The following is a 19,145-nucleotide window of genomic DNA, read 5'->3' as shown; positions in this document are numbered from 1 at the left end:
CGTTGCTTACTTCCAGCTCTTTAGCAGTAATTGCATCTGGTGGTGGTAAGTATAGGATTAGTGGCTTTAGATAAATTTCCACTGAACGAGCCTGTCTTTTGTGGCTTGTTTGTCGCTCTTTCACAGTCTCTCTCTCTCTTTCGATACTGCCCTTACCACTGTCTCTCAGTCTGTCTCTCTTTATTGGTTTGTTGTTTGTCGCACGTCACGCTCCAGTTGGCCTGCTGCATTCTCATGGGAGTATCTTAACACCTCAGCAGTGCTGGCTTTCTTCCCTCTAATCTTCCTCTTTCCCTGCCCAGATTACTGTATCAATAACCATCTGCCAGCCCCTTCAGACAGCATTGCCCCCTGTATAGTCACAGCCATAGAGTCCTGATTCATGCAGGAATATGTGGGATTTTTGGGAAACCATAAGAAAATGACACCGTTATCTGTAACCAACAGTTGCATCTTTGTTTTCTTTCTGTCTGGTGCACTTTTGGTTTGCAAGTGTTTATGTCACCAGTGGAAGAAATAACATCTTATGATCCTGTGGTCAGAATGGTTCTCTTTTTTTTGGTGTTGCTGCATTTTTTCTTTCTTCTCTTAGTTAGCAGATGATTTAAGAGAGCCCATCCCTCAGGCGTGTTTTTTTTTTGCATTCTGTTGAAATTTGTCTTTCTTTGGACTCAATACTTCCAGCTACAGTACCACTGCTGGCCCCATTCACGAAGGAAAACACTTTCCTCGTTTTCTGCTTTGAGCTTCATCACAACATGGATAACCACACAGGACCTGAGATGAAAGTAGCCAGTGAAGTAAATAACCAGTGAGGTTGGCCCTCATGAGCCGAGCTTCCTGGCCTGTCAGAGCCACGTTTCTAAGCCAGACCAGATGTCAATGTGCACTCATCCTTTCCTTTATAACCACACTCTTCACCTCAACTGTAAAACCACCTTTATTCTTTATACTTCTTTCAGTTTCTCTCTACTGACTTTCCAAGACTGTCAAGTGTAAAAAATTCTGTTTATACCACAAATTAAAAACACATCAATTATGCTCAACAGATTAAAGCTGAAGAGTGTGTTTTAAAACTAGTGTGTGTTAAACTACTTTTCCTATGTCAGTTGGATATGCAGAGAGAGTACTGTTATGTTATGTATTCTGAAATGTTAAACCATGGTGTCAGGTGACTGGACTACCTGTTTGTCCAAACAGTGGAAGACAAGGGACAATGTTTGAGAATCTAGTGGCTAGTGGTGTCGAAGTCTATTTAAGGAAGTCATGCCATGTTCGCAATGCCTCTGGGCAGTCATGCAAGACTAAAGTCCTATCTACTTGAATGGGGAAAGTAGGGCTGCATAGCAACTAATCATTTGCAGAATAAAAGTTTTTGTTTACATCATATATGTGTGTGTATTGTGTATAATAATTAGTTGTATATATAAATACACAAACATGCATGTGTATATTTAAGAAATATTAACGATGTGTATATACATTTTTATATTTATATATAATTTAAATTATATAGAAATATGAATACTTAATATATACACTTTTTTTCTTAAAATATATACATGCATGTGTGTTTTTTATATATACATAATTGTTATAGACAATATGCACACATACACTCACCTAAAGGATTATTATGAACACCTGTTCAATTTCTCATTAATGCAATTATCTAATCAACCAATCACATGGCAGTTGCTTCAGTGCATTTAGGGGTGTGGTCCTGGTCTTGGCAATCTCCTGAATTCCAAACTGAATATCAGAATGGGAAAGTAAGGTGATTTAAGCAATTTTAAGCGTGGCATGGTTGTTGGTGCCAGACGGGCCTGTCTGAGTATTTCACAATCTGCTCAGTTACTGGGATTTTCACGCACAACTATTTCTAGGGTTTACAAAGAATGGTGTGAAAAGGGAAGAACATCCAGTATGCAGCAGTTCTGTGGGCGAAAATGCCTTCTTGATGCTAGAGGTCAGAGGAGAATGGGCCGACGGATTCAAGCTGATAGAAGAGCAACTTTGACTGAAATAACCACTCGTTACAACCGAGGTATGCAGCAAAGCATTTGTGAAGCCACAACACGCACAACCTTGAGGTGGATGGGCTACAACAGCAGAAGACCACACCGGGTACCACTCATCTTCACTACATATAGGAAAAAAAGGCTACAATTTGCACAAGCTCACCAAAATTGGACAGTTGAAGACTGGAAAAATGTTTCCTGGTCTGATGAGTCTCGATTTCTGTTGAGACATTTAGATGGTAGAGTCAGAATTTAGCGTAAAAAGAAATGAGAACATGGATCCATCATGCCTTGTTACCACTGTGCAGGTGGTGGTGTAATGGTGTGGGGGATGTTTTCTTGGCACACTTTAGGCCCCTTAGTGCCAATTGGGCATTGTTTAAATGCCACCGCCTACCTGAGCATTGTTTCTGACCATGTCCATCCCTTTATGACCACCATGTACCCATCTTCGGATGGCCACTTCCAGCAGGATAATGCACCATGTCACAAAGCTCAAATCATTTCAAATTGGTTTCTTGAACATGACAATGAGTTCACTGTATTAAAATGGCCCCCACAGTCACCAGATCTCAACCCAATAGAGCATCTTTGGGATTTGGTGGAACGGGAGCTTTGTGCCCTGGATATGCATCCCACAAATCTCCATCAACTGCAAAATGCTATCCTATCAATATGGGATAACATTTCTAAAGAATGCTTTCAGCACCTTGTTGAATCAATGCCACATAGAATTAAGGCAGTTCTGAAGGCGAAAGGGGGTCAAACACAGTATTAGTATGGTGTTCCTAATAATCCTTAAGATGAGTGTATATGATGTAAACAAAAACTTTTATTCTGCAAACGATTACTTGCGATTAGTTGTTATCCAGCCCTAGGGGAAAGACAGTTACCGTAAAAAATTGTGTGCTAAAATCACAATTAAACAATATATTTCTATCAACAATTAAGCCTGACATCAACTGTACCATAACTTGTCTTTCTTAAGCTCAAGTTGCGTTAAAATACACCTATGTTCAAGGTCGTTTTAGCTACTGAGCATGGGTACAGACTGTATAGAGCCCCTCCCCCAGAGAATCGTTAGTCTTTATCGTTTGATGATTGGTTATTTTAACTGGAAGGCGGGACATCTGTCACCAGTGCAGCCATATTGAGCATTGTATTGTCACCTATAGTAGTGAGGTACAAAATTCACTCTTTTAATCTTTGTCCTTTCATAATTACGGCACACAGAGAGCTTAGGAAAGTGATGATTATTATTTTGTGCTAATCGAGTGTCTTGGAACGTGCTGTCATTTCTTCTTCTAGTGTTTTATAGCCTAGGCTAGTGAGGATTGTCTGTTACAGTTTTCCAGAGAGGTTGCATTAACGCTAATTCCTGGAGCTAATCTTGAAATAATTCTGCTTAATCACTCTTAATAAAAGAGTGGCTCACCTTCGCTGCCGGATAGCTGCATTATCAGATCATTCAGCTGTAATTGGTGTCATGAAACCTGGTGGTGGGTTATCTCTATGGGGACCGCTGTTGGGAAGTTTTTCCCCAACTTTACGGTACAGAGATTAACCTTGGAGCATTTGACCTCCATGCGCTAAACACAAACACGGTAATATCTGCAGCTCTGTGACCCTGAAGTGAAAAATCTTGTGACTGCAACCACATACAAACTGCTAAATGCCAGGTCTGGGTGTTCGCAGAGCGTTTGATTGATGTCAGATGGCGTATTATAGATTAATGTACATGTCTAGGGTCTATTATGCAGCGGCTGTGACAGGCAGGCTGTAGGTGGCCTATGCCCCTTACATCACAAAGCCTTGGTTCCTTCCAACCTCCCCCCTTTCCTCTCTAAAGGCCGAGGTTGTCACAACTGGTCCCTGGAGTCATTCAGCCAAGCAAAGGGCAAAACCCTGCACACATAATTGGAGTCTTTTAACCCTCAAAGAGCTCTTTTATTATCTAGAAGAACACAATAATAAAGCCGTTTATTTGTCTACACTAAATCTGAACCCATATCAGCTCACTCTCTCTTCCCTACAAATATATTGCAGATTATGTGGTATTTATGTGCAACACTGCACATAAAACTATTAAACTATTGTGTAACCAATAAAATACTTTAACAATTCTGTGGGGTGTTGTGTGTTTCGTTATATATTATGTTACGTTATGTTATGCTATGTTATAATATTAGGGATGCAACTAATTATTATTTTCATAATCGATTAATCAGACGATTATTTTTCCGATTAATCTACTCTACCTTCTTAGAATTTTCACTTTTAGTGCTAAGCAAAGATTAATTGCGATTATTCGCATACAAAATAAAAGTTGATTTTCACATAATATATATGTGTCTGCTGTGTCTAGTTATTATGTATAGTTAAACACACTCACATACATATATACAATTCAGAATTTATTTATTTTATTTATATATATATATATTTTATTTATATATAATATAGAATATATAAAAATATAAATAAATATATATACACATGTAAATGTTTTTTTAAATACATACGTGAATGTGTGTGTATTTATAAATACATCATAATTACACACAGCACACACTTGTGTAATATGCTAAAAATCACTTTTATTTTGTATGTGATTAACCGCGATTAATCTTTGCCCAGCACTAATATTATGTTACATTACGTTATACTCTATTTTAATATTAGGGCTGCAGCTAACGATTTTTTCATAATCTGTTATTCAGACAATCATTTTCCGATTAATCTACTCTACCTACTGAGAATTTTCACTTTTAGTGCTGAGCAAAAATTAATTGCATACAAAATAAAAGTAGATTTTTGCATAATATATATGTGTGTGCTCTGTCTAGTTATTATGTATATTTAAACACAATCACATACATATATACAATTCAGAATTTTTAAATTTATATATATATATTTTTTAATTTATATATAATATAGAATATATAAAAATATAAATAAATATATATACACATGTAAATGTTTTTTAAATACATACGTGAATGTGTGTGTATTTATATATACATCATAATTACACACAGCACACACTTGTGTAATATGCTAAAAATCACTTTTATTTTGTATGTGATTAACTGTGATTAATCTTTGCCCAGCACTAATATTATGTTACATTACGTTATACTCTATTTTAATATTAGGGCTGTAGCTAATGATTTTTTTCATAATCTATTATTCAGACAATCATTTTCCGATTAATCTACTCTACCTACTTAGAATTTTCACTTTTAGTGCTAAGCAAAGATTAATCGCGATTAATCGCATACAAAATAAAAGTTGATTTGCATAATATATATGTGTGTGCTGTGTCTAGTTATTATGTATATTTAAACATTTATATATAATATATATAAATAAATATACACATGTAAATGTTTTTTTTTAAATATGTGTGTATTTATATATACATAATAATTACACACAGCACACACTTGTATAATTTATTTTATTTTGTATACGATTAATCGCGATTAATCTTTGCCCAGCACTAATATTATGTTACATTATGTTATACTCTATTTTAATATTAGAGCTGCAACTAATTATTTTTTCATAATCGATTAATCAGACGATTATTTTTCCGATTAATCGACTAATCGATAAAAACCTAAATATCTACTCTACCTACTTTGATTTTTCACTTAATATAGATAAAAAATATTGTGCGGTTAAGGTTAGGTATTAAAAAAGCGCTTGACTTTAATGTGCGTACATGTGTAAAGAAATATACACTTACACTATATTATAATTTAATATTGTATTTCATAGGGAATTGAAAATGTATTTTGTTATTTTTGAAAGAAATAAAGATTACAAATTATGTGCTTCAGTGCTACACAGTTTAAGCACGGCTTTGAAAGGTGGTCTAAATGAAATAATATCATTGCTACACTAAGCTGTCATTAATGAAGGATGCATTTGTGCTTTGTTTTGCAGGAGGCCGCGGCGTTTGCGCGAGAACAGGGCTTCGAGGTGAGTGTATGGACGATCACACACTAAACAGATCCTAAAGGATTATTTTTCAGCTGATAATGAAGTTCTTTTTCGGACAGTGATTGATGTGCTATTATACTCTCTTGGCCCCTTGCAGTGGTCGCCATAGCAACCTGGCAGTCGTCATGGTTTCTTTGTTCAGCCAGCACTCCAGCTCACACACTCTCTCTCTCTTTCTCACACACTTATATACACACACACAAACACATTTTCTCCCCTACTCTCACACATTCTCTCTCTCTCTCTCGTCCCCCTCCTTTTTTGCTATGACGCATTCCACCCAGGTCTGCACCCAACATCGCCTACAGATGTTATTTATTGAATTTTGAAAAGGCTCTTGGGAGGAGTGAAAGAAACCCTTAGGGGCTGCTTTAAATCGTACCGGTGTACAGGGCAGGGCTGGCAGGTGCCTTTGTTGAAGAACCCACCTTGTTAGCTTCATTACACTGCGCCGAGGATTCACCGCGGTATTACCCTCAATTATACCGTGCCGCATCCCCTCATAAATACTAGATCACCTCTCCCTCTAGTCTCTGAATGTGGAAACACTGATTGGCCTTGTTTGCACATAACGTGTCAAAATAATTTGAGTTATCTCCCTGAATAGCAGAGAGATGCAAATGTAATAGTGCTGTTTCTCCTCTCATATTCACAAATGTACGTGGGGTGGAGGGGGGGGGTCGCCATCGCTGCTAAGTGTGAATTCATAAGCAAAGTAAATGTGAGTTTAGGAACAGTATGCTTAAATAATTGAAGTGGCTTATCTTTTTTCAAATGCAGAGCTATCCGCCTGAATGTGTTTCGTCTCAGTATGAATAATTGTCTTCCAGGATCACTCAAGGTGCGATCGACGTGACTGGAATGCAAAGCAGATTCTGGCAGCAGAGTAAGTTAGAGAGAGAGAGAGAGAGAGTGCAGGAGAGAGAGAGGGAGAAGCAGTTCATGAGCCAGAGAGATAGAGAAGGGGGGGCGAGCTTGCAACACGCAGTGTAAATATATAAATGGCAAGCACTGTCACACACTGAGAGTACCTCTTCACTGATTTCACACACGTTGTGTTGATTTAAGGCTCTGTGAAAAGGGAATCTTTGATATATTAGACATATGAGTCTTTATTTTTTGTTTCAGAAATATCTCGACAGAGAATAAAGCAGTATAGCTATAATCTAGGCATTTAGTGACCGAATGGATGCGGTTGAGAAAATTCAACGTGTTTGAATTCCAGAGCCAAACATATCGAAATGTTTGTGTCGTCTGAGACTTTTCTGATCTACAGTCAGAGGCACCTCCACACATCAGCTAATTTTCCACATGAGCAGGTCTCCAAACTTCCTTCCTCAACATCACAGAAAAGTCCCTCTTCATTTATCAGCAATAAACCTGCCCCCCTTTACCTGAAGCGAAATAGGATTGGTTTTATTTTTGGGTTGGATCATAAAACAATAAAGCCGAACAATATGCATTATTGTGGTTGTAGGCACTGAATATTATTGTCTACCGTGCATAGTCACAAAGGCGATTCTTTAATACACACACCCAATAAACTGGATGATTATCTGAAAAAAAAAAAAAAAATCAGTAGACATACCGCCCTCTGGTAAAAATAATATTTTCCTCACCTGTTAAACAATGTGGCAGCATTCACAAGTGAGAAAGAAGAATGCCGATCTACAGATCTCGTGAAAAACTGCTTTATAGAAGTGAAAATCAAACACATCTGCTTAGCATCAATCCATTTCCCCTCGCTTCAAAGAGATGCCTTGTTAATAAATCAATTTACATCTCAAGAAGGTAGATAAGAGTGTGTTATTTTCTCTCTGTATCGAGTCGGCATTAGATCTGCCTCACAGTGTGATCCGTCTCTCATCTGTTTTACTTAAATACCCTTAGATGTTGAATCTGCCGCAGGGTAATTGATGTTCTATTGGCTGCTGTTCATCCTACAGATTACAACGAAGGAGCTGTTTTATTAGCTTTAATATGGACACAGAATTGAACACCCTAATAAGGCTGGGTTTTTCCGCCTGCTTTCATGATTATTAAAAGAGAACATCTCTTATGATAATCGCTGACAGCTACATTACGGCTTTCATGAATAGCGGGATATTGTGGTTAAGCTTAATTAAGCTCGCGCTATTGTCCTGCTTAAAGGTTTTTAATGCTTAAATCCTTCTTTACACGCCCCTCTGATCAAATGAATCAAACATGGTTATAGAGTAGACGGCGGTCGATGGCATGATTGGGGTAATGTAGTTCAGGGTTGTGTGGTCTACAGAAGTCAATCCAGCCACTGGTACATTGTGAATCATTTTAGTGCAAATTTATATAAATCAAATTCATACATATCCAGTACAGCACTAGTCATTTCACTTTAGGACAATAAAAAGTAAACTTTTACTACATTGAACACAAATAATCAGCGTAGTCCGTGTACATGTAAAAATTTACTATACTTTGGCCTTTAGAATTACATCTACTGATGCTGATAGATACTAATAACTTTGCTTTTTACTCCTTTATTGTTTCAAATTGTTACGTTTTGAAATCCTATACACCATAATTTCCGAACTATAAGCCGCACTGAAGTATAAGCCACATCATTGAAAAATGCGCCATTAAGATGAAATAACTTATGCAAGTCACAGTAGACTATACTTTGCGCTTATTTAGAAAATTATTTCACAAAATCCAAGCCGAAGAACAGACATTTAATCTGGAAAGGCAAGTTATTCAACTAAACAATAGCAGACAGAACAATTCAGCAAGCTGAATAGATGTCTGTACGTTAAAGTAATATTATCAGTTATTTAAACGATAAACCATAGCATACAAAACTTACCTGGAAGGTTAAATAGGCAAAATTAACCGAACAAGCCAACTAGCGTGAAGTTCGCATACTCGTCATTTCACGTAACTGAATTCATTGAATTACAAAAAAACAGAAGCAGCATATGGCTGTAGACTGTAATGTTGTCTCTTGCCTCATAAATGTTGAAATTAATTCATAATGACTTACAAGCCGCACCTGACTTATAGACCGAAAAATACGGTGCAGATCTGCAACACTGCTGTCATTGTCACTCAATTCAAAATAATCACACAGCATGATCTCTAAAGTGTTTAGAATGCACCCTGATCATATGGCGCTTTTCCATTGAAGGGTACCCCACGGTTTGGTTTGGGTCCGCTTACTTTTGGGAGCTTTTCCATTGGGTGCAGTACGTAGTTCCAACACCCTCGGTCGGGGGTTCCAAGCGACCCGAGCTGATACCAAAACGTGACGCGAAAACACTGTAGATCACTGATTAGTCTGAGAGAATCGTCACTATCCGCGTCATCGCTATAATGTAAAAGATTAGCTTTACCTTCATGCTAGCTTGTGCTTTCTCGAGTAAACCTGTTGTCAGCTGTGCTCTGCTATAAGTTCCCAAACTACATTTTAACGATGAAAAAAATTCACATGTTGTGAATCAGGAGCATCATAACAGTTTTTTCCAGACTTGAAGTTTGTGGCGGGACATTCACGATGCGCATATATGCTTAAATGCTACTTAAATGAGGCTCAGCGAAGCACGTCGACCGACGCTACGACACGCCTATAATCCCTCCCACTCCGAAGTGTTACTAAACTCGATGGAAAAGCTAACCAAGCCAAAGTGAGGTGAGCTGACCCGACCTGACTCAAACCAAACCGTAGGGTACTATGCAATGGAAAAGCGCCAATAATCTGTTTTTAAACAATCAGCCAATGTTTGATAGTGGGTAAAAATAGCTTTTTTAAAATTGCTGATTATAGGCAGATACATTGGTGCATCCCTACCTGAACTAATACATGCTTCATTGTGAACTAATGGTGAATAAAAGCACTGGCTAATCAGGAACTAATGAAGTGCTAACCCTTAGCCACAGATTTGGCTTTTTTGTATTCCAATACAAGTCCTGATACATGATTATCTGTGTCTCCTATTGTAAAGTGTTACTCGATAAGCCAACAGTGTTTGCTGATGAGTCCAAGCGGCACCTTTAAACCATAGACTTGACTCTTCTCGCTTTTAAATTCTCTGTGACAAATTGCCTTCAACAAGCCCTGAAATCCAGTCGCAGTATTAACTTCTCCATTAGCACCTCTGTAGAGTCCCACAACGCCTCTCCCTTCTCTTCTCCTTGGGAACGATCAACCTTTTAGTGGTGATTAGAGGCTGTGTTTGGGGAAGTGATTAAAAGCCCCCTACGCAATTTAGCTGGAGCAAGTTAGCGCCGATAGAGGAAACTGCAACGTGGGAGCGTGCATCCCACAACAGCTGCTCCTAAGAGTCCCTCCACCCCAACCGCAGCACCTGTCTGCAGGAGAGAGTGTGGATATGGAAAGCCTCTTTATTCCCAGAAGGGCTCTTGCCTTTCTCTGTCTGGTCTGAAGGATCCGGTTGTGATGCGTCTTGATGGGTTAATTATGAGAGGAGCTCTGACAGTTGATATTCAGATCAAAGTGAACGGCGTGTGAGCTGCTCTTGGTCCCTCGGGTGTATATACATGTATGTATTCAGACCAGCAGATAGCTTTGCGGAGATAAGTGCCCTGAGAGTGAGATGGAAAAGCTCATTTATATACCCCAAATGTCTCTTTCTGGAAGTCCCCTCCTCTCGACAAACTCTTCCCTATCTAACCCATCCCAGAAAAAGCTCCCGAAATGAAATGACTCTTTAGAAGCGAATGATTAATGTAATGAAGCTGCAGAGGTGTTCTGCTGTTCTAGTTCTGCTAATGAAGCCTTGCATCCTAATAAGTCACAGCCATACACTGTAATCATAATTGAAATGGCAAGCAGGGTTAAACACAAACTGTGATAGCAGATGTTCCAGCGAGGAGATACATATAAAGTGTACGTATAAAGAAGTTAGTAGGCAGCGGCTGCCGAGGGCTTTTATTCAGAGCTCAGGGTCCTCGCATTCCAACTAAACATCTGTTTTTCAATGGGCTATTGGTGTACGCTGAATACATATAACAGACTCTTCGGCTTTTACAAGCGCCTTGCTAGTTGCTTTGCATACATCTCTGCCTCCGACTCCCTTACGTCTGTAATGAAACACCTCCTGTCTTAACTCGCTCTTCAGGAAAAATGCCGGTTGACACAAAGGGTTTTTGCATTTCTGATTTGCATTGTTCAAGGCCAGGAAAAGAGAGTAAATTATGAATGAGTAATGCTTCCCGAGCACGTCAGACATTTAATCTGAATTTGCGAGGGACGAAGTTCAAGTTTAATGGAGCTAACAGAAACGTTCCATGCAAATATGCTCTGTGTATATGACTCCATAGGTGCTCGTATAGCCGCCCCCCTCCTGCCGATTATGTGTTTCGTGAACATGTGTAGCTACACTCTCTCATGGCTATCATGTGTTTGATAGAAATAATGATGGGATAGTAACACACATATACACCGGCCACCTCTTGTCATAGGATACCATGAGCTACTGACAGATTTACAATCGCCAGTCAGCTGATACTGTAAAACAATAACTTTTTATTGAGCCCTTGGTTCAGATGAAAAAAAAACACCTCGGAATTAATACTTGCCTGCTTCCTGGGTCTCGCCTTGGGCACGTACTGTCTGTGGTTTAGTTTTCCGCAGCAGTTGTGATTATCTACTTAATTTTGCATTCTCCACACAATGGTGTCGGTTCCAGTCGGAACAGTTTGTTAACCTTCCCCAAAGCAGACTGTATTAATGGTTTCATCCATATTTATGAAGTGGCTTTACACTTGGCAGCGAAAAAACAAGCAAAACCTTTTTGTTTGGTTTCAATTAAGATACAGATCATTAGTGGAATTCAGCCTGATGTTTGACAGCAAGTGTTTTGCTGTTGGATTCAGTTGTGTAAAATCCATGAATCACTAAGTCGGAGTTGCTTCCAATACAAGCAAATACGAAAAACAACTGTCTGGCAATGTAAACCCACTCTGAAGTCAATAATGCTCAACTGTGGCAATATCTTGAAAGGGGAATGCTGTGGTAAGCTGATTCAATCGGTTTCTTTACGGTGCTGATTGAAATTGGCCGGACAGCAGGAAAGTGAAGCCTTTAGGTTGTGTGTGGAGGTGCAGGAGGGAAGCAGAGGTGATGAGGCAGCTGGGCCTGTGTGGGACACGGTGCTCCTCGCCATTAACAAAACTGTCAAGGGCCGGTGGCTGCCGTGGCCAAGCAGCCTCTCTAGGATGGTTTTGGCAGGGGGACTAGTGGACATGTGACAGACTCAAAGCTTTGGCAGGGTTGCAGTGCTTCAGCCTCTCTGACTGGGGCTTTGTGTGACTGGGGATAGGGGGAGGGTATCGAACCACCAGCACTCAAACCTTGAGTCCCCCCAACCACCACCAGCACCACCCATATACACCCCCAGCTCCTTCTGTCCGGTGCCAGCTGGGAGGTGTGAGGGCTAGGAAGTGCAGATGATCTCATACAATTTCTCCAAACCCAAAGCAGGCACTATCGTTCAGGTTAGGCTCAACTTTGTTGTTGTTGAAATGATCCCTGTTCACACGGATGCTCAAAGCGACTAAAAGGCTGTATTGTGCATGCCAGGCACACAATGTCTGAACACGTAATGCGCAACATCAGTTTCCACGAATTTGCGTATTTGTAGTTTATACAGAGACGATTGTTGTGTTGTTTTCAAACTTGCACTTTGAAAGCTGTTGTTCTCAGGCTCCCAAAATGCTATTGTCATATAAATGAATGGCCCAAATGAATAAGAGGTTTTCAGTTTTAATTTTGTGTTAACAGCCCCTTAACGTTTTTATGTATATATCAGATTTAAGGGAAACTCCACTTTTTTGGAAAATATGCTAATTTTCCAGCTCCCCTAAAGTTAAACATTTGATTTTTTTATCGTTTTGGAATCCATTCAGCTGATCTCCGGGTCTGGCGGTACCACTTTTAGCATAGCTTAGCATAATCCATTGAATCTGATTAGACCATTAGCATTGTGCTAAAAAAATAACCAAAGAGTTTCAATATTTTTCCTGTTTAAAACTTGACTCTTCTGTAGTTACATTGTGCACTAAGACCGACAGAAAATTTAAAGTTGCGATTTTATAGGCTGATATGGCTAGGAACTATACTCTCATTCTGGTGTAATAATCAAGGACTTTGCTACCGTACCATGGGTGCAGCAGGTGCAATGATATTACGCAGCGCCCGAAAATTGTCCCCTTGGTAACTTTCAATAGCTGGGGACTATTTTCAGGCGCTGCGTAATATCGTTGCGCTTTCTGCAGTCATGTTACGGCAGCAAAGTCCTTGATAATTAGGTGCAATGATATTACGCAGCGCCCGAAAATTGTCCCCTTGGTAACTTTCAATAGCTGGGGACTATTTTCAGGCGCTGCGTAATATCATTGCGCCTTCTGCAGTCATGTTACGGCAGCAAAGTCCTTGATAATTATGCCAGAATGAGAGTATAGTTCCTAGCCATATCTGCCTAGAAAATCGCAACTTTAATTTTTCCGTCGATCTTAGTACACAATGTAACTACAGAAGTGTCAAGTTTTAAATATGAAAAATATTGAAACTCTTTGGTGATGAGGAAGCTGGGCCTGCTGCAGCCATGTCTTTATATAGATAGAGATAGACATAGATATATAGATAGATAGATAGATATAGATATATAGATGCTCAGTACAAATATATAAATAAAGTAGTAAATACAGGTCATATTCAAGGCCATTCAAAGGATTTAGGTGAACTATTCTTTCATGGGTGAAAATCCTGCCATGAAGACCTTGTAGAGGCTGATCTTGAAAAGGCTTCAACCTTCCAGACCATCTGGACCCCACTGAAGTTTGCCTACATAAGTGGAGACATGCTCTGATCTACATGCTGCACACTCCCGCCCAGTCAAAGTTGGCACCTCTATCGGGTGTCGTGTTCTTTGACTTCTCTCGTGCCCTCAACACAATCATATCTTTCCGACTTGATAACCAACTCAGCGCGATACCTGTGAACGCCTCCACAATCTCCTAAATCATAGACTATTTTACCAGCAGGAAGAGGTTTACAGGGCTCCAGGGAGAAAACATGGAAGTGGTGTAATCCTACAGGTTGCTTGGAGTCCATATAAACCGCAGACTGTACTGGACAAACAAATAAGCTGGGCAGCACAAAAGAAGTCTTAAAATGTAGTACAGGTATTTAACATGACTGACTGCTACCAGTCTATACTGGCACTTTTCTACTGGGGAAAAATATAGGCCAACTCCCTGTCTGGATTCACATGAGGAAAGGCTGAGGAAGTTGGCAAATAAACAATTCTGCACGTCCTTTCACCGCTGCTGTGTCTTATTCCAGCACAATATTCTGAGCTGAAGTCTTTCTGCTACAACATCTCCCAGACGTCCACTGTTGTTTTTCCTCTTACTGTGTATGTATTATTGTGTTTGGGTATGTTTGACTGCTATTTGCAACTGCATTTGCCCTTGAACTGAACTCCTGTATCTGACAGTCAAAATATCTATATGTTTGGATCAATGCATGGAAAGTCTTCAAGTCATTACTGTTTAACACATTATATTATTGTTGCAGTGAAAGCTTTGAATAGATATTATGGCTTTATGCTGAGTTTACACCAACCGCATTTCAGGCATCAAAATCGTGTCTACTGCGTCTAGTTTGCCGCCTGAACAGTTTGAATGCATTTGCGCGTGTAGAGCGAAGTAGATGCGCGGAAAAAGCAAGCATTTGACGCGCGTAAGAGGCAAAATCCGCTTCTTGTGGGAGGGGCAAATGCTATGTGGTTGTCTGTTTGCAAGATGACTGATGTTGATTGTGCATTTATCAAGAGAGTTATTTTGTATTTGGTAACCTTACTATAGGGGGAAAATAAATTGCGCGGGTCGATAAACGTTACGTGACTCAAAAGTGAAGTGTGTATTACAACTTACCAGATTGGCCAAAGTCCTCACTGACACTCTTCCAAGCGAGGTCCTTTTTATTCCTGTCTCCTCTATAGAAATAAGAACTTGTGTCGTATAGCTCCGGGTGACTGCTTACGGACAATATTAAGCGTTGGTTGAGTGAGTGACTCCGGGCAGGGCTGCCACCACAGCATCAAGCAGGCTCCTGATTGTTTAACGTGGCGCGAAATTCTGTCAAAGTTCAAATTTTTCTACTCGGGCGTCAGCCGCAAATTCGCATGAACCGCAAAATGCAAAAAAAGCACCATTCGCGCGAAATGCTTCACGCGCAAATGAGGCGGAAACGCGTTTTCCGCACAGCGGGACCTCCTGACGCACGTCAACGCGTCTTCAAATTGACTTAACATTGAAATCACTCGCGCTTCACGCCTCTACCGCGGTTGGTGTAAACGCAGCATTAGACACTTGCTGTTTCTTTGAATTAAATATACAACAAATTTATAGCCCTATTTAAAATGAATGTCTGTATTTTTTCAAGCAATAGGCTTCTCCAAACCAAAAATTTAGCTGCATTTCCCCCTCCATCATTTGAAGATGTGTTTATATGATAGCAAGATCTTACATATGTATCACCGCAGCAGCTCACAGCTGTTTTGTGGGTTTTTTTGCATTTCAGCTTGTTCATTCAAGCATTGGCTCTACTGTTATAGACAACTGTTGGTCTAACAAAGTTTTTTTATTGTTTTAAATGTTTTTTTCAACATACTGCAAACGTGATTACAGTTGTTCCAAGGCCAGAAGACTGAATGCATCCATATATTGCTTTTAAGCCATGGAGTGTAGTACCTGTTAGCATTTGAAACATATCATTACGATGAATACATGACTCATTTATATATGTTCAAGTGACATTTAGCATCCGCCTTTCCACAGCTATTCTAAGTGAGATGTAGTTTACACTAAGTCACAAGTTTAGTACGTAAGATAAATGCAGGTTTTACTAAGTGCAACATTTGATGTGCTGTTTATAGTTATGCTGATAGACGATACTATCGTCAGACATATGGCCGCTAGCGAACCTATGACGATAGTCGGCAAGTTTACTCATTATAATTTTAAATTATTATTATTATTAGGGCTGTGACGATAAATCGCGTGTCCCATTAAAAAGACCTGTCTGAAATCGCAAAGCTGCGATTCTGTGTTTCATGCGCAGCTTGTGCGTGTACTACGCCATTTTGGTCAGTAAGAAGTCCTTATCAATCTAAAATCATTATGAGCCTAAATCGTTTATAATGTGCATTTAAAAAAGCAACACTCGTTAAACAAAATCATAAAAAATATACTTTATTATCATTAAAATACCTGAAACAATGTGAAGAACGGCGATATAAATATTCTTATAGACATTTCCTGGAATAGTGTTTGTAAAAGTACTGTGGCACAATTGGAGTTTCTGCACGAGAGCGCCCTCTGGCTTTTGGATGTGTTATTCATTAAAATGTATTCATTGAGAAAACGCGCATTTGTGCGATTAATTGTTACAGCTCTAAGTATTATGCTATTGTTATCATTCACATTAACATTCCCACACTTGCGACACCAACACACACTGCGTGCTTTTCCCTACACAAGTGAGCTTGTAGGTTTCTCTTTGCGCGAGAGAGCTTGTAGGCTAATGCGCGCAGCTTGGACTCCTCACACCTGAACTTATAATGCGCATGGTTTTGACATTTCCTTGCAGTAGAGAGGTTGTTATGCACGCAGGCGTTTAAAACCAGTGATTGAGTTGTTCCCTCCCCCGGCACGCAAGAAATTTCACAGCGCCTGTGCATAAATGACGTGTTCGCATTAATGGCATCATGTTTAAGAAGGTTGCAGTCGTGATAGTGTTGCCAGATGCCCTTAGAGTAAATCAGCTTCTGTTCTTTGTCCACCAATCCAGTGGCTTGTCATAAATGATTAAACTATTGCCCTGCCAGCGGTACTATCGTGTATCGGCGATCTCACTATCGCACAACACTAGTGCTGCTTATCAATGTGATATAATCTGAAAATCCTAATATTTGCTTTGTGACCTCTGTATTTCAAAATCTGTTTATTTTCTCTCCGCAGACGGAAAAGCTTGAGGAGATTGCTGAGAAGGCCCAAAGCTTACCCAAAGAGAACAAGAAAAGGCAAAGAGTTGTTGTCTTTACCCAGGGCAAAGAAGGGACCGTAATGACCAAAGATGTGTGGGGTTCGATTTTTTTATCTATTTAAAATGAAGTTTTTATAGTCACTGCTTTCATATCAGGCTTAAAAGAAATAAGAGGACCCCCAGAAGGCACAAAAGAAACATCTAATATGCTTTCACACTTTTAGTTATTTACAGTTGGAATGCTGTTGATAGATTTCCTCTGTAAACATTAGTGAATAGCCTGAAACAAGGTCATCTTAAGAATAGAATGCCGTTCTCTCTGGCGGCTTTCGATGTTGCTCGGTGTGAAATGAATTCGCCCTTGGCAATGACCTCCTATCTCTCAGATGCAGAATTTGAATCCAAAGGGCTGTAGCAGTCACATTGCTATGGTAACTGAGTGCTGGGGGATCTTTCTGTGGAGCGAATAAGTTTAACTGAATAGTGGAAAACGCATAACAGTTGTAGCTGATTAAGCCGACGGGGTTTGATGTTGAAAGGAATGTAAAGGGATAGGCTGAACTACATGTACTCCTCTCCTCTGTTCTTATTTTGCACCTGCCAGAACGGCATTCTTCACTTTACAGTCCACCAGTGCCCGGTCTCTGCTAAATTCCATTTGTTCGGGATAATTCGGCTTTTATTGCCTTTTGTATTTTGAGTCATTGAATTTCACAGTGTTCCTACAAGAATTCTATTGAGAATTGGACATTATCCTGAGGATAAACTGAGTCACGGGTAAACACACCACGTAATTATATAAACTTTAGTCCGTACCTGGACAGAATTAGATGCTTTATGCTTCTCAAAGTGTATGTGTGTGTCCGGACTAGTTGCTGGCAGTCTTGGTGTTTTAAAGGGATAGTTCACCCAAAAAATGAGAATAATGTCATCAATGACTCACCCTCATGTCGTTCCAAACTTGTAAGACCTCCGTTCATCTTCTAAACACAGTTTAAGATGTTTTATATTTAGTCCGAGAGCTTTTTGACTCTCCATTGAAAATCTACGTACGGTACTGTCCATGTCCAGAAAGGTACCGTATTTCTAGTATAAGTCGCACCAATCAAAAATGCATCAGTCAGACGAAATAACATAAATAAGTCATAGTGGACTATACGTGGCATGTATTTATAAAATTATTTCACAAAATCTGCCCCGAAGAACGCACATTTCATCTGGAGAGGCAAGTTATTCAACTAAAAAATTGCACACAGAACAGCAGGCTGAATAGATGTTCGTACGTAATCGTAACATTATCAGTTATTTACACGATAAACAATAGCATACAGAACATACCTGGAAGGCTGAAGAGAATAAATTAACCGAACAAGCCAACGAGCATCATGTTCGTAGACTCGTCATTCAACATCACTGAATTGCATAAATACTGGCGCAGCATATAGCGGACACTTGCGGCTGTAGACGATAATGGTTTCTCTTGCCTTATAAATGTCAAAATTAATGAATACAGACTTACAAGGCGCTCCTGAGAATAAGACGCAGCACCTGCCAAAATATGAAAAAAACGTGACTTATAGTCCGGAAAATATGGTAATAAAAACATAATCAAAGTAGTCCATGTGACATCAGTGGGTCAGTTAGAATGTGTTGAAGCATCAAAAATACATTTTGGTCCAAAAATAACAAAAATTACGACTTTATTGAGCATTGTCTTCTCTTCCGCATCTGTTGTGAAGCGCATGCGCAAGACTAAAGTCACTTGACTGCAGTGACGCGCGTGACGTACGACGCTGCTAACGTGTTATCTGGGGCGCCCCAGCAGTTTTTTTTTGTTCGCCCAGGCTTAGTTTACAGTCTATAAGTTAAAAAAACTTTGCAAACATGTCTGAGGATAACACATCATCCGCGTCACTGCAGTCACGTGGCTTGGGTCTCGCGCTTGCGCTTCACAACAGACGCCGAAGAGATGACAATGCTGTCGTAATTTTTTATTTATTTTTGGACCAAAATGTATTTTCGATGATTTAACACATTCTAACTGACCCACTGATGTCACATAGGCTACT

The 19,145-nt window shown here is 39.6% G+C and overlaps 1 protein-coding gene across 2 annotated transcripts in view; it reads left to right on the top strand.

The window, feature by feature from the left end:
- The window catches only part of adka (adenosine kinase a), a 191,696-nt gene that overhangs the window by 157,068 nt on the left and 15,483 nt on the right, over positions 1-19,145 (top strand). For both annotated transcript variants that reach the window (XM_073873265.1, XM_073873266.1), the window contains exons 8-9: positions 5,976-6,011; positions 17,052-17,169. In XM_073873265.1, coding sequence (XP_073729366.1) covers positions 5,976-6,011; positions 17,052-17,169 — 154 coding nt within the window. The remainder of the gene's footprint in view (positions 1-5,975; positions 6,012-17,051; positions 17,170-19,145) is intronic.

Source organism: Misgurnus anguillicaudatus, chromosome 11, assembly GCF_027580225.2.
Source record: "Misgurnus anguillicaudatus chromosome 11, ASM2758022v2, whole genome shotgun sequence".
In the NCBI taxonomy this organism is placed as follows: domain Eukaryota; kingdom Metazoa; phylum Chordata; class Actinopteri; order Cypriniformes; family Cobitidae; genus Misgurnus; species Misgurnus anguillicaudatus.
This window is presented reverse-complemented; position numbering and strand designations above follow the sequence as displayed.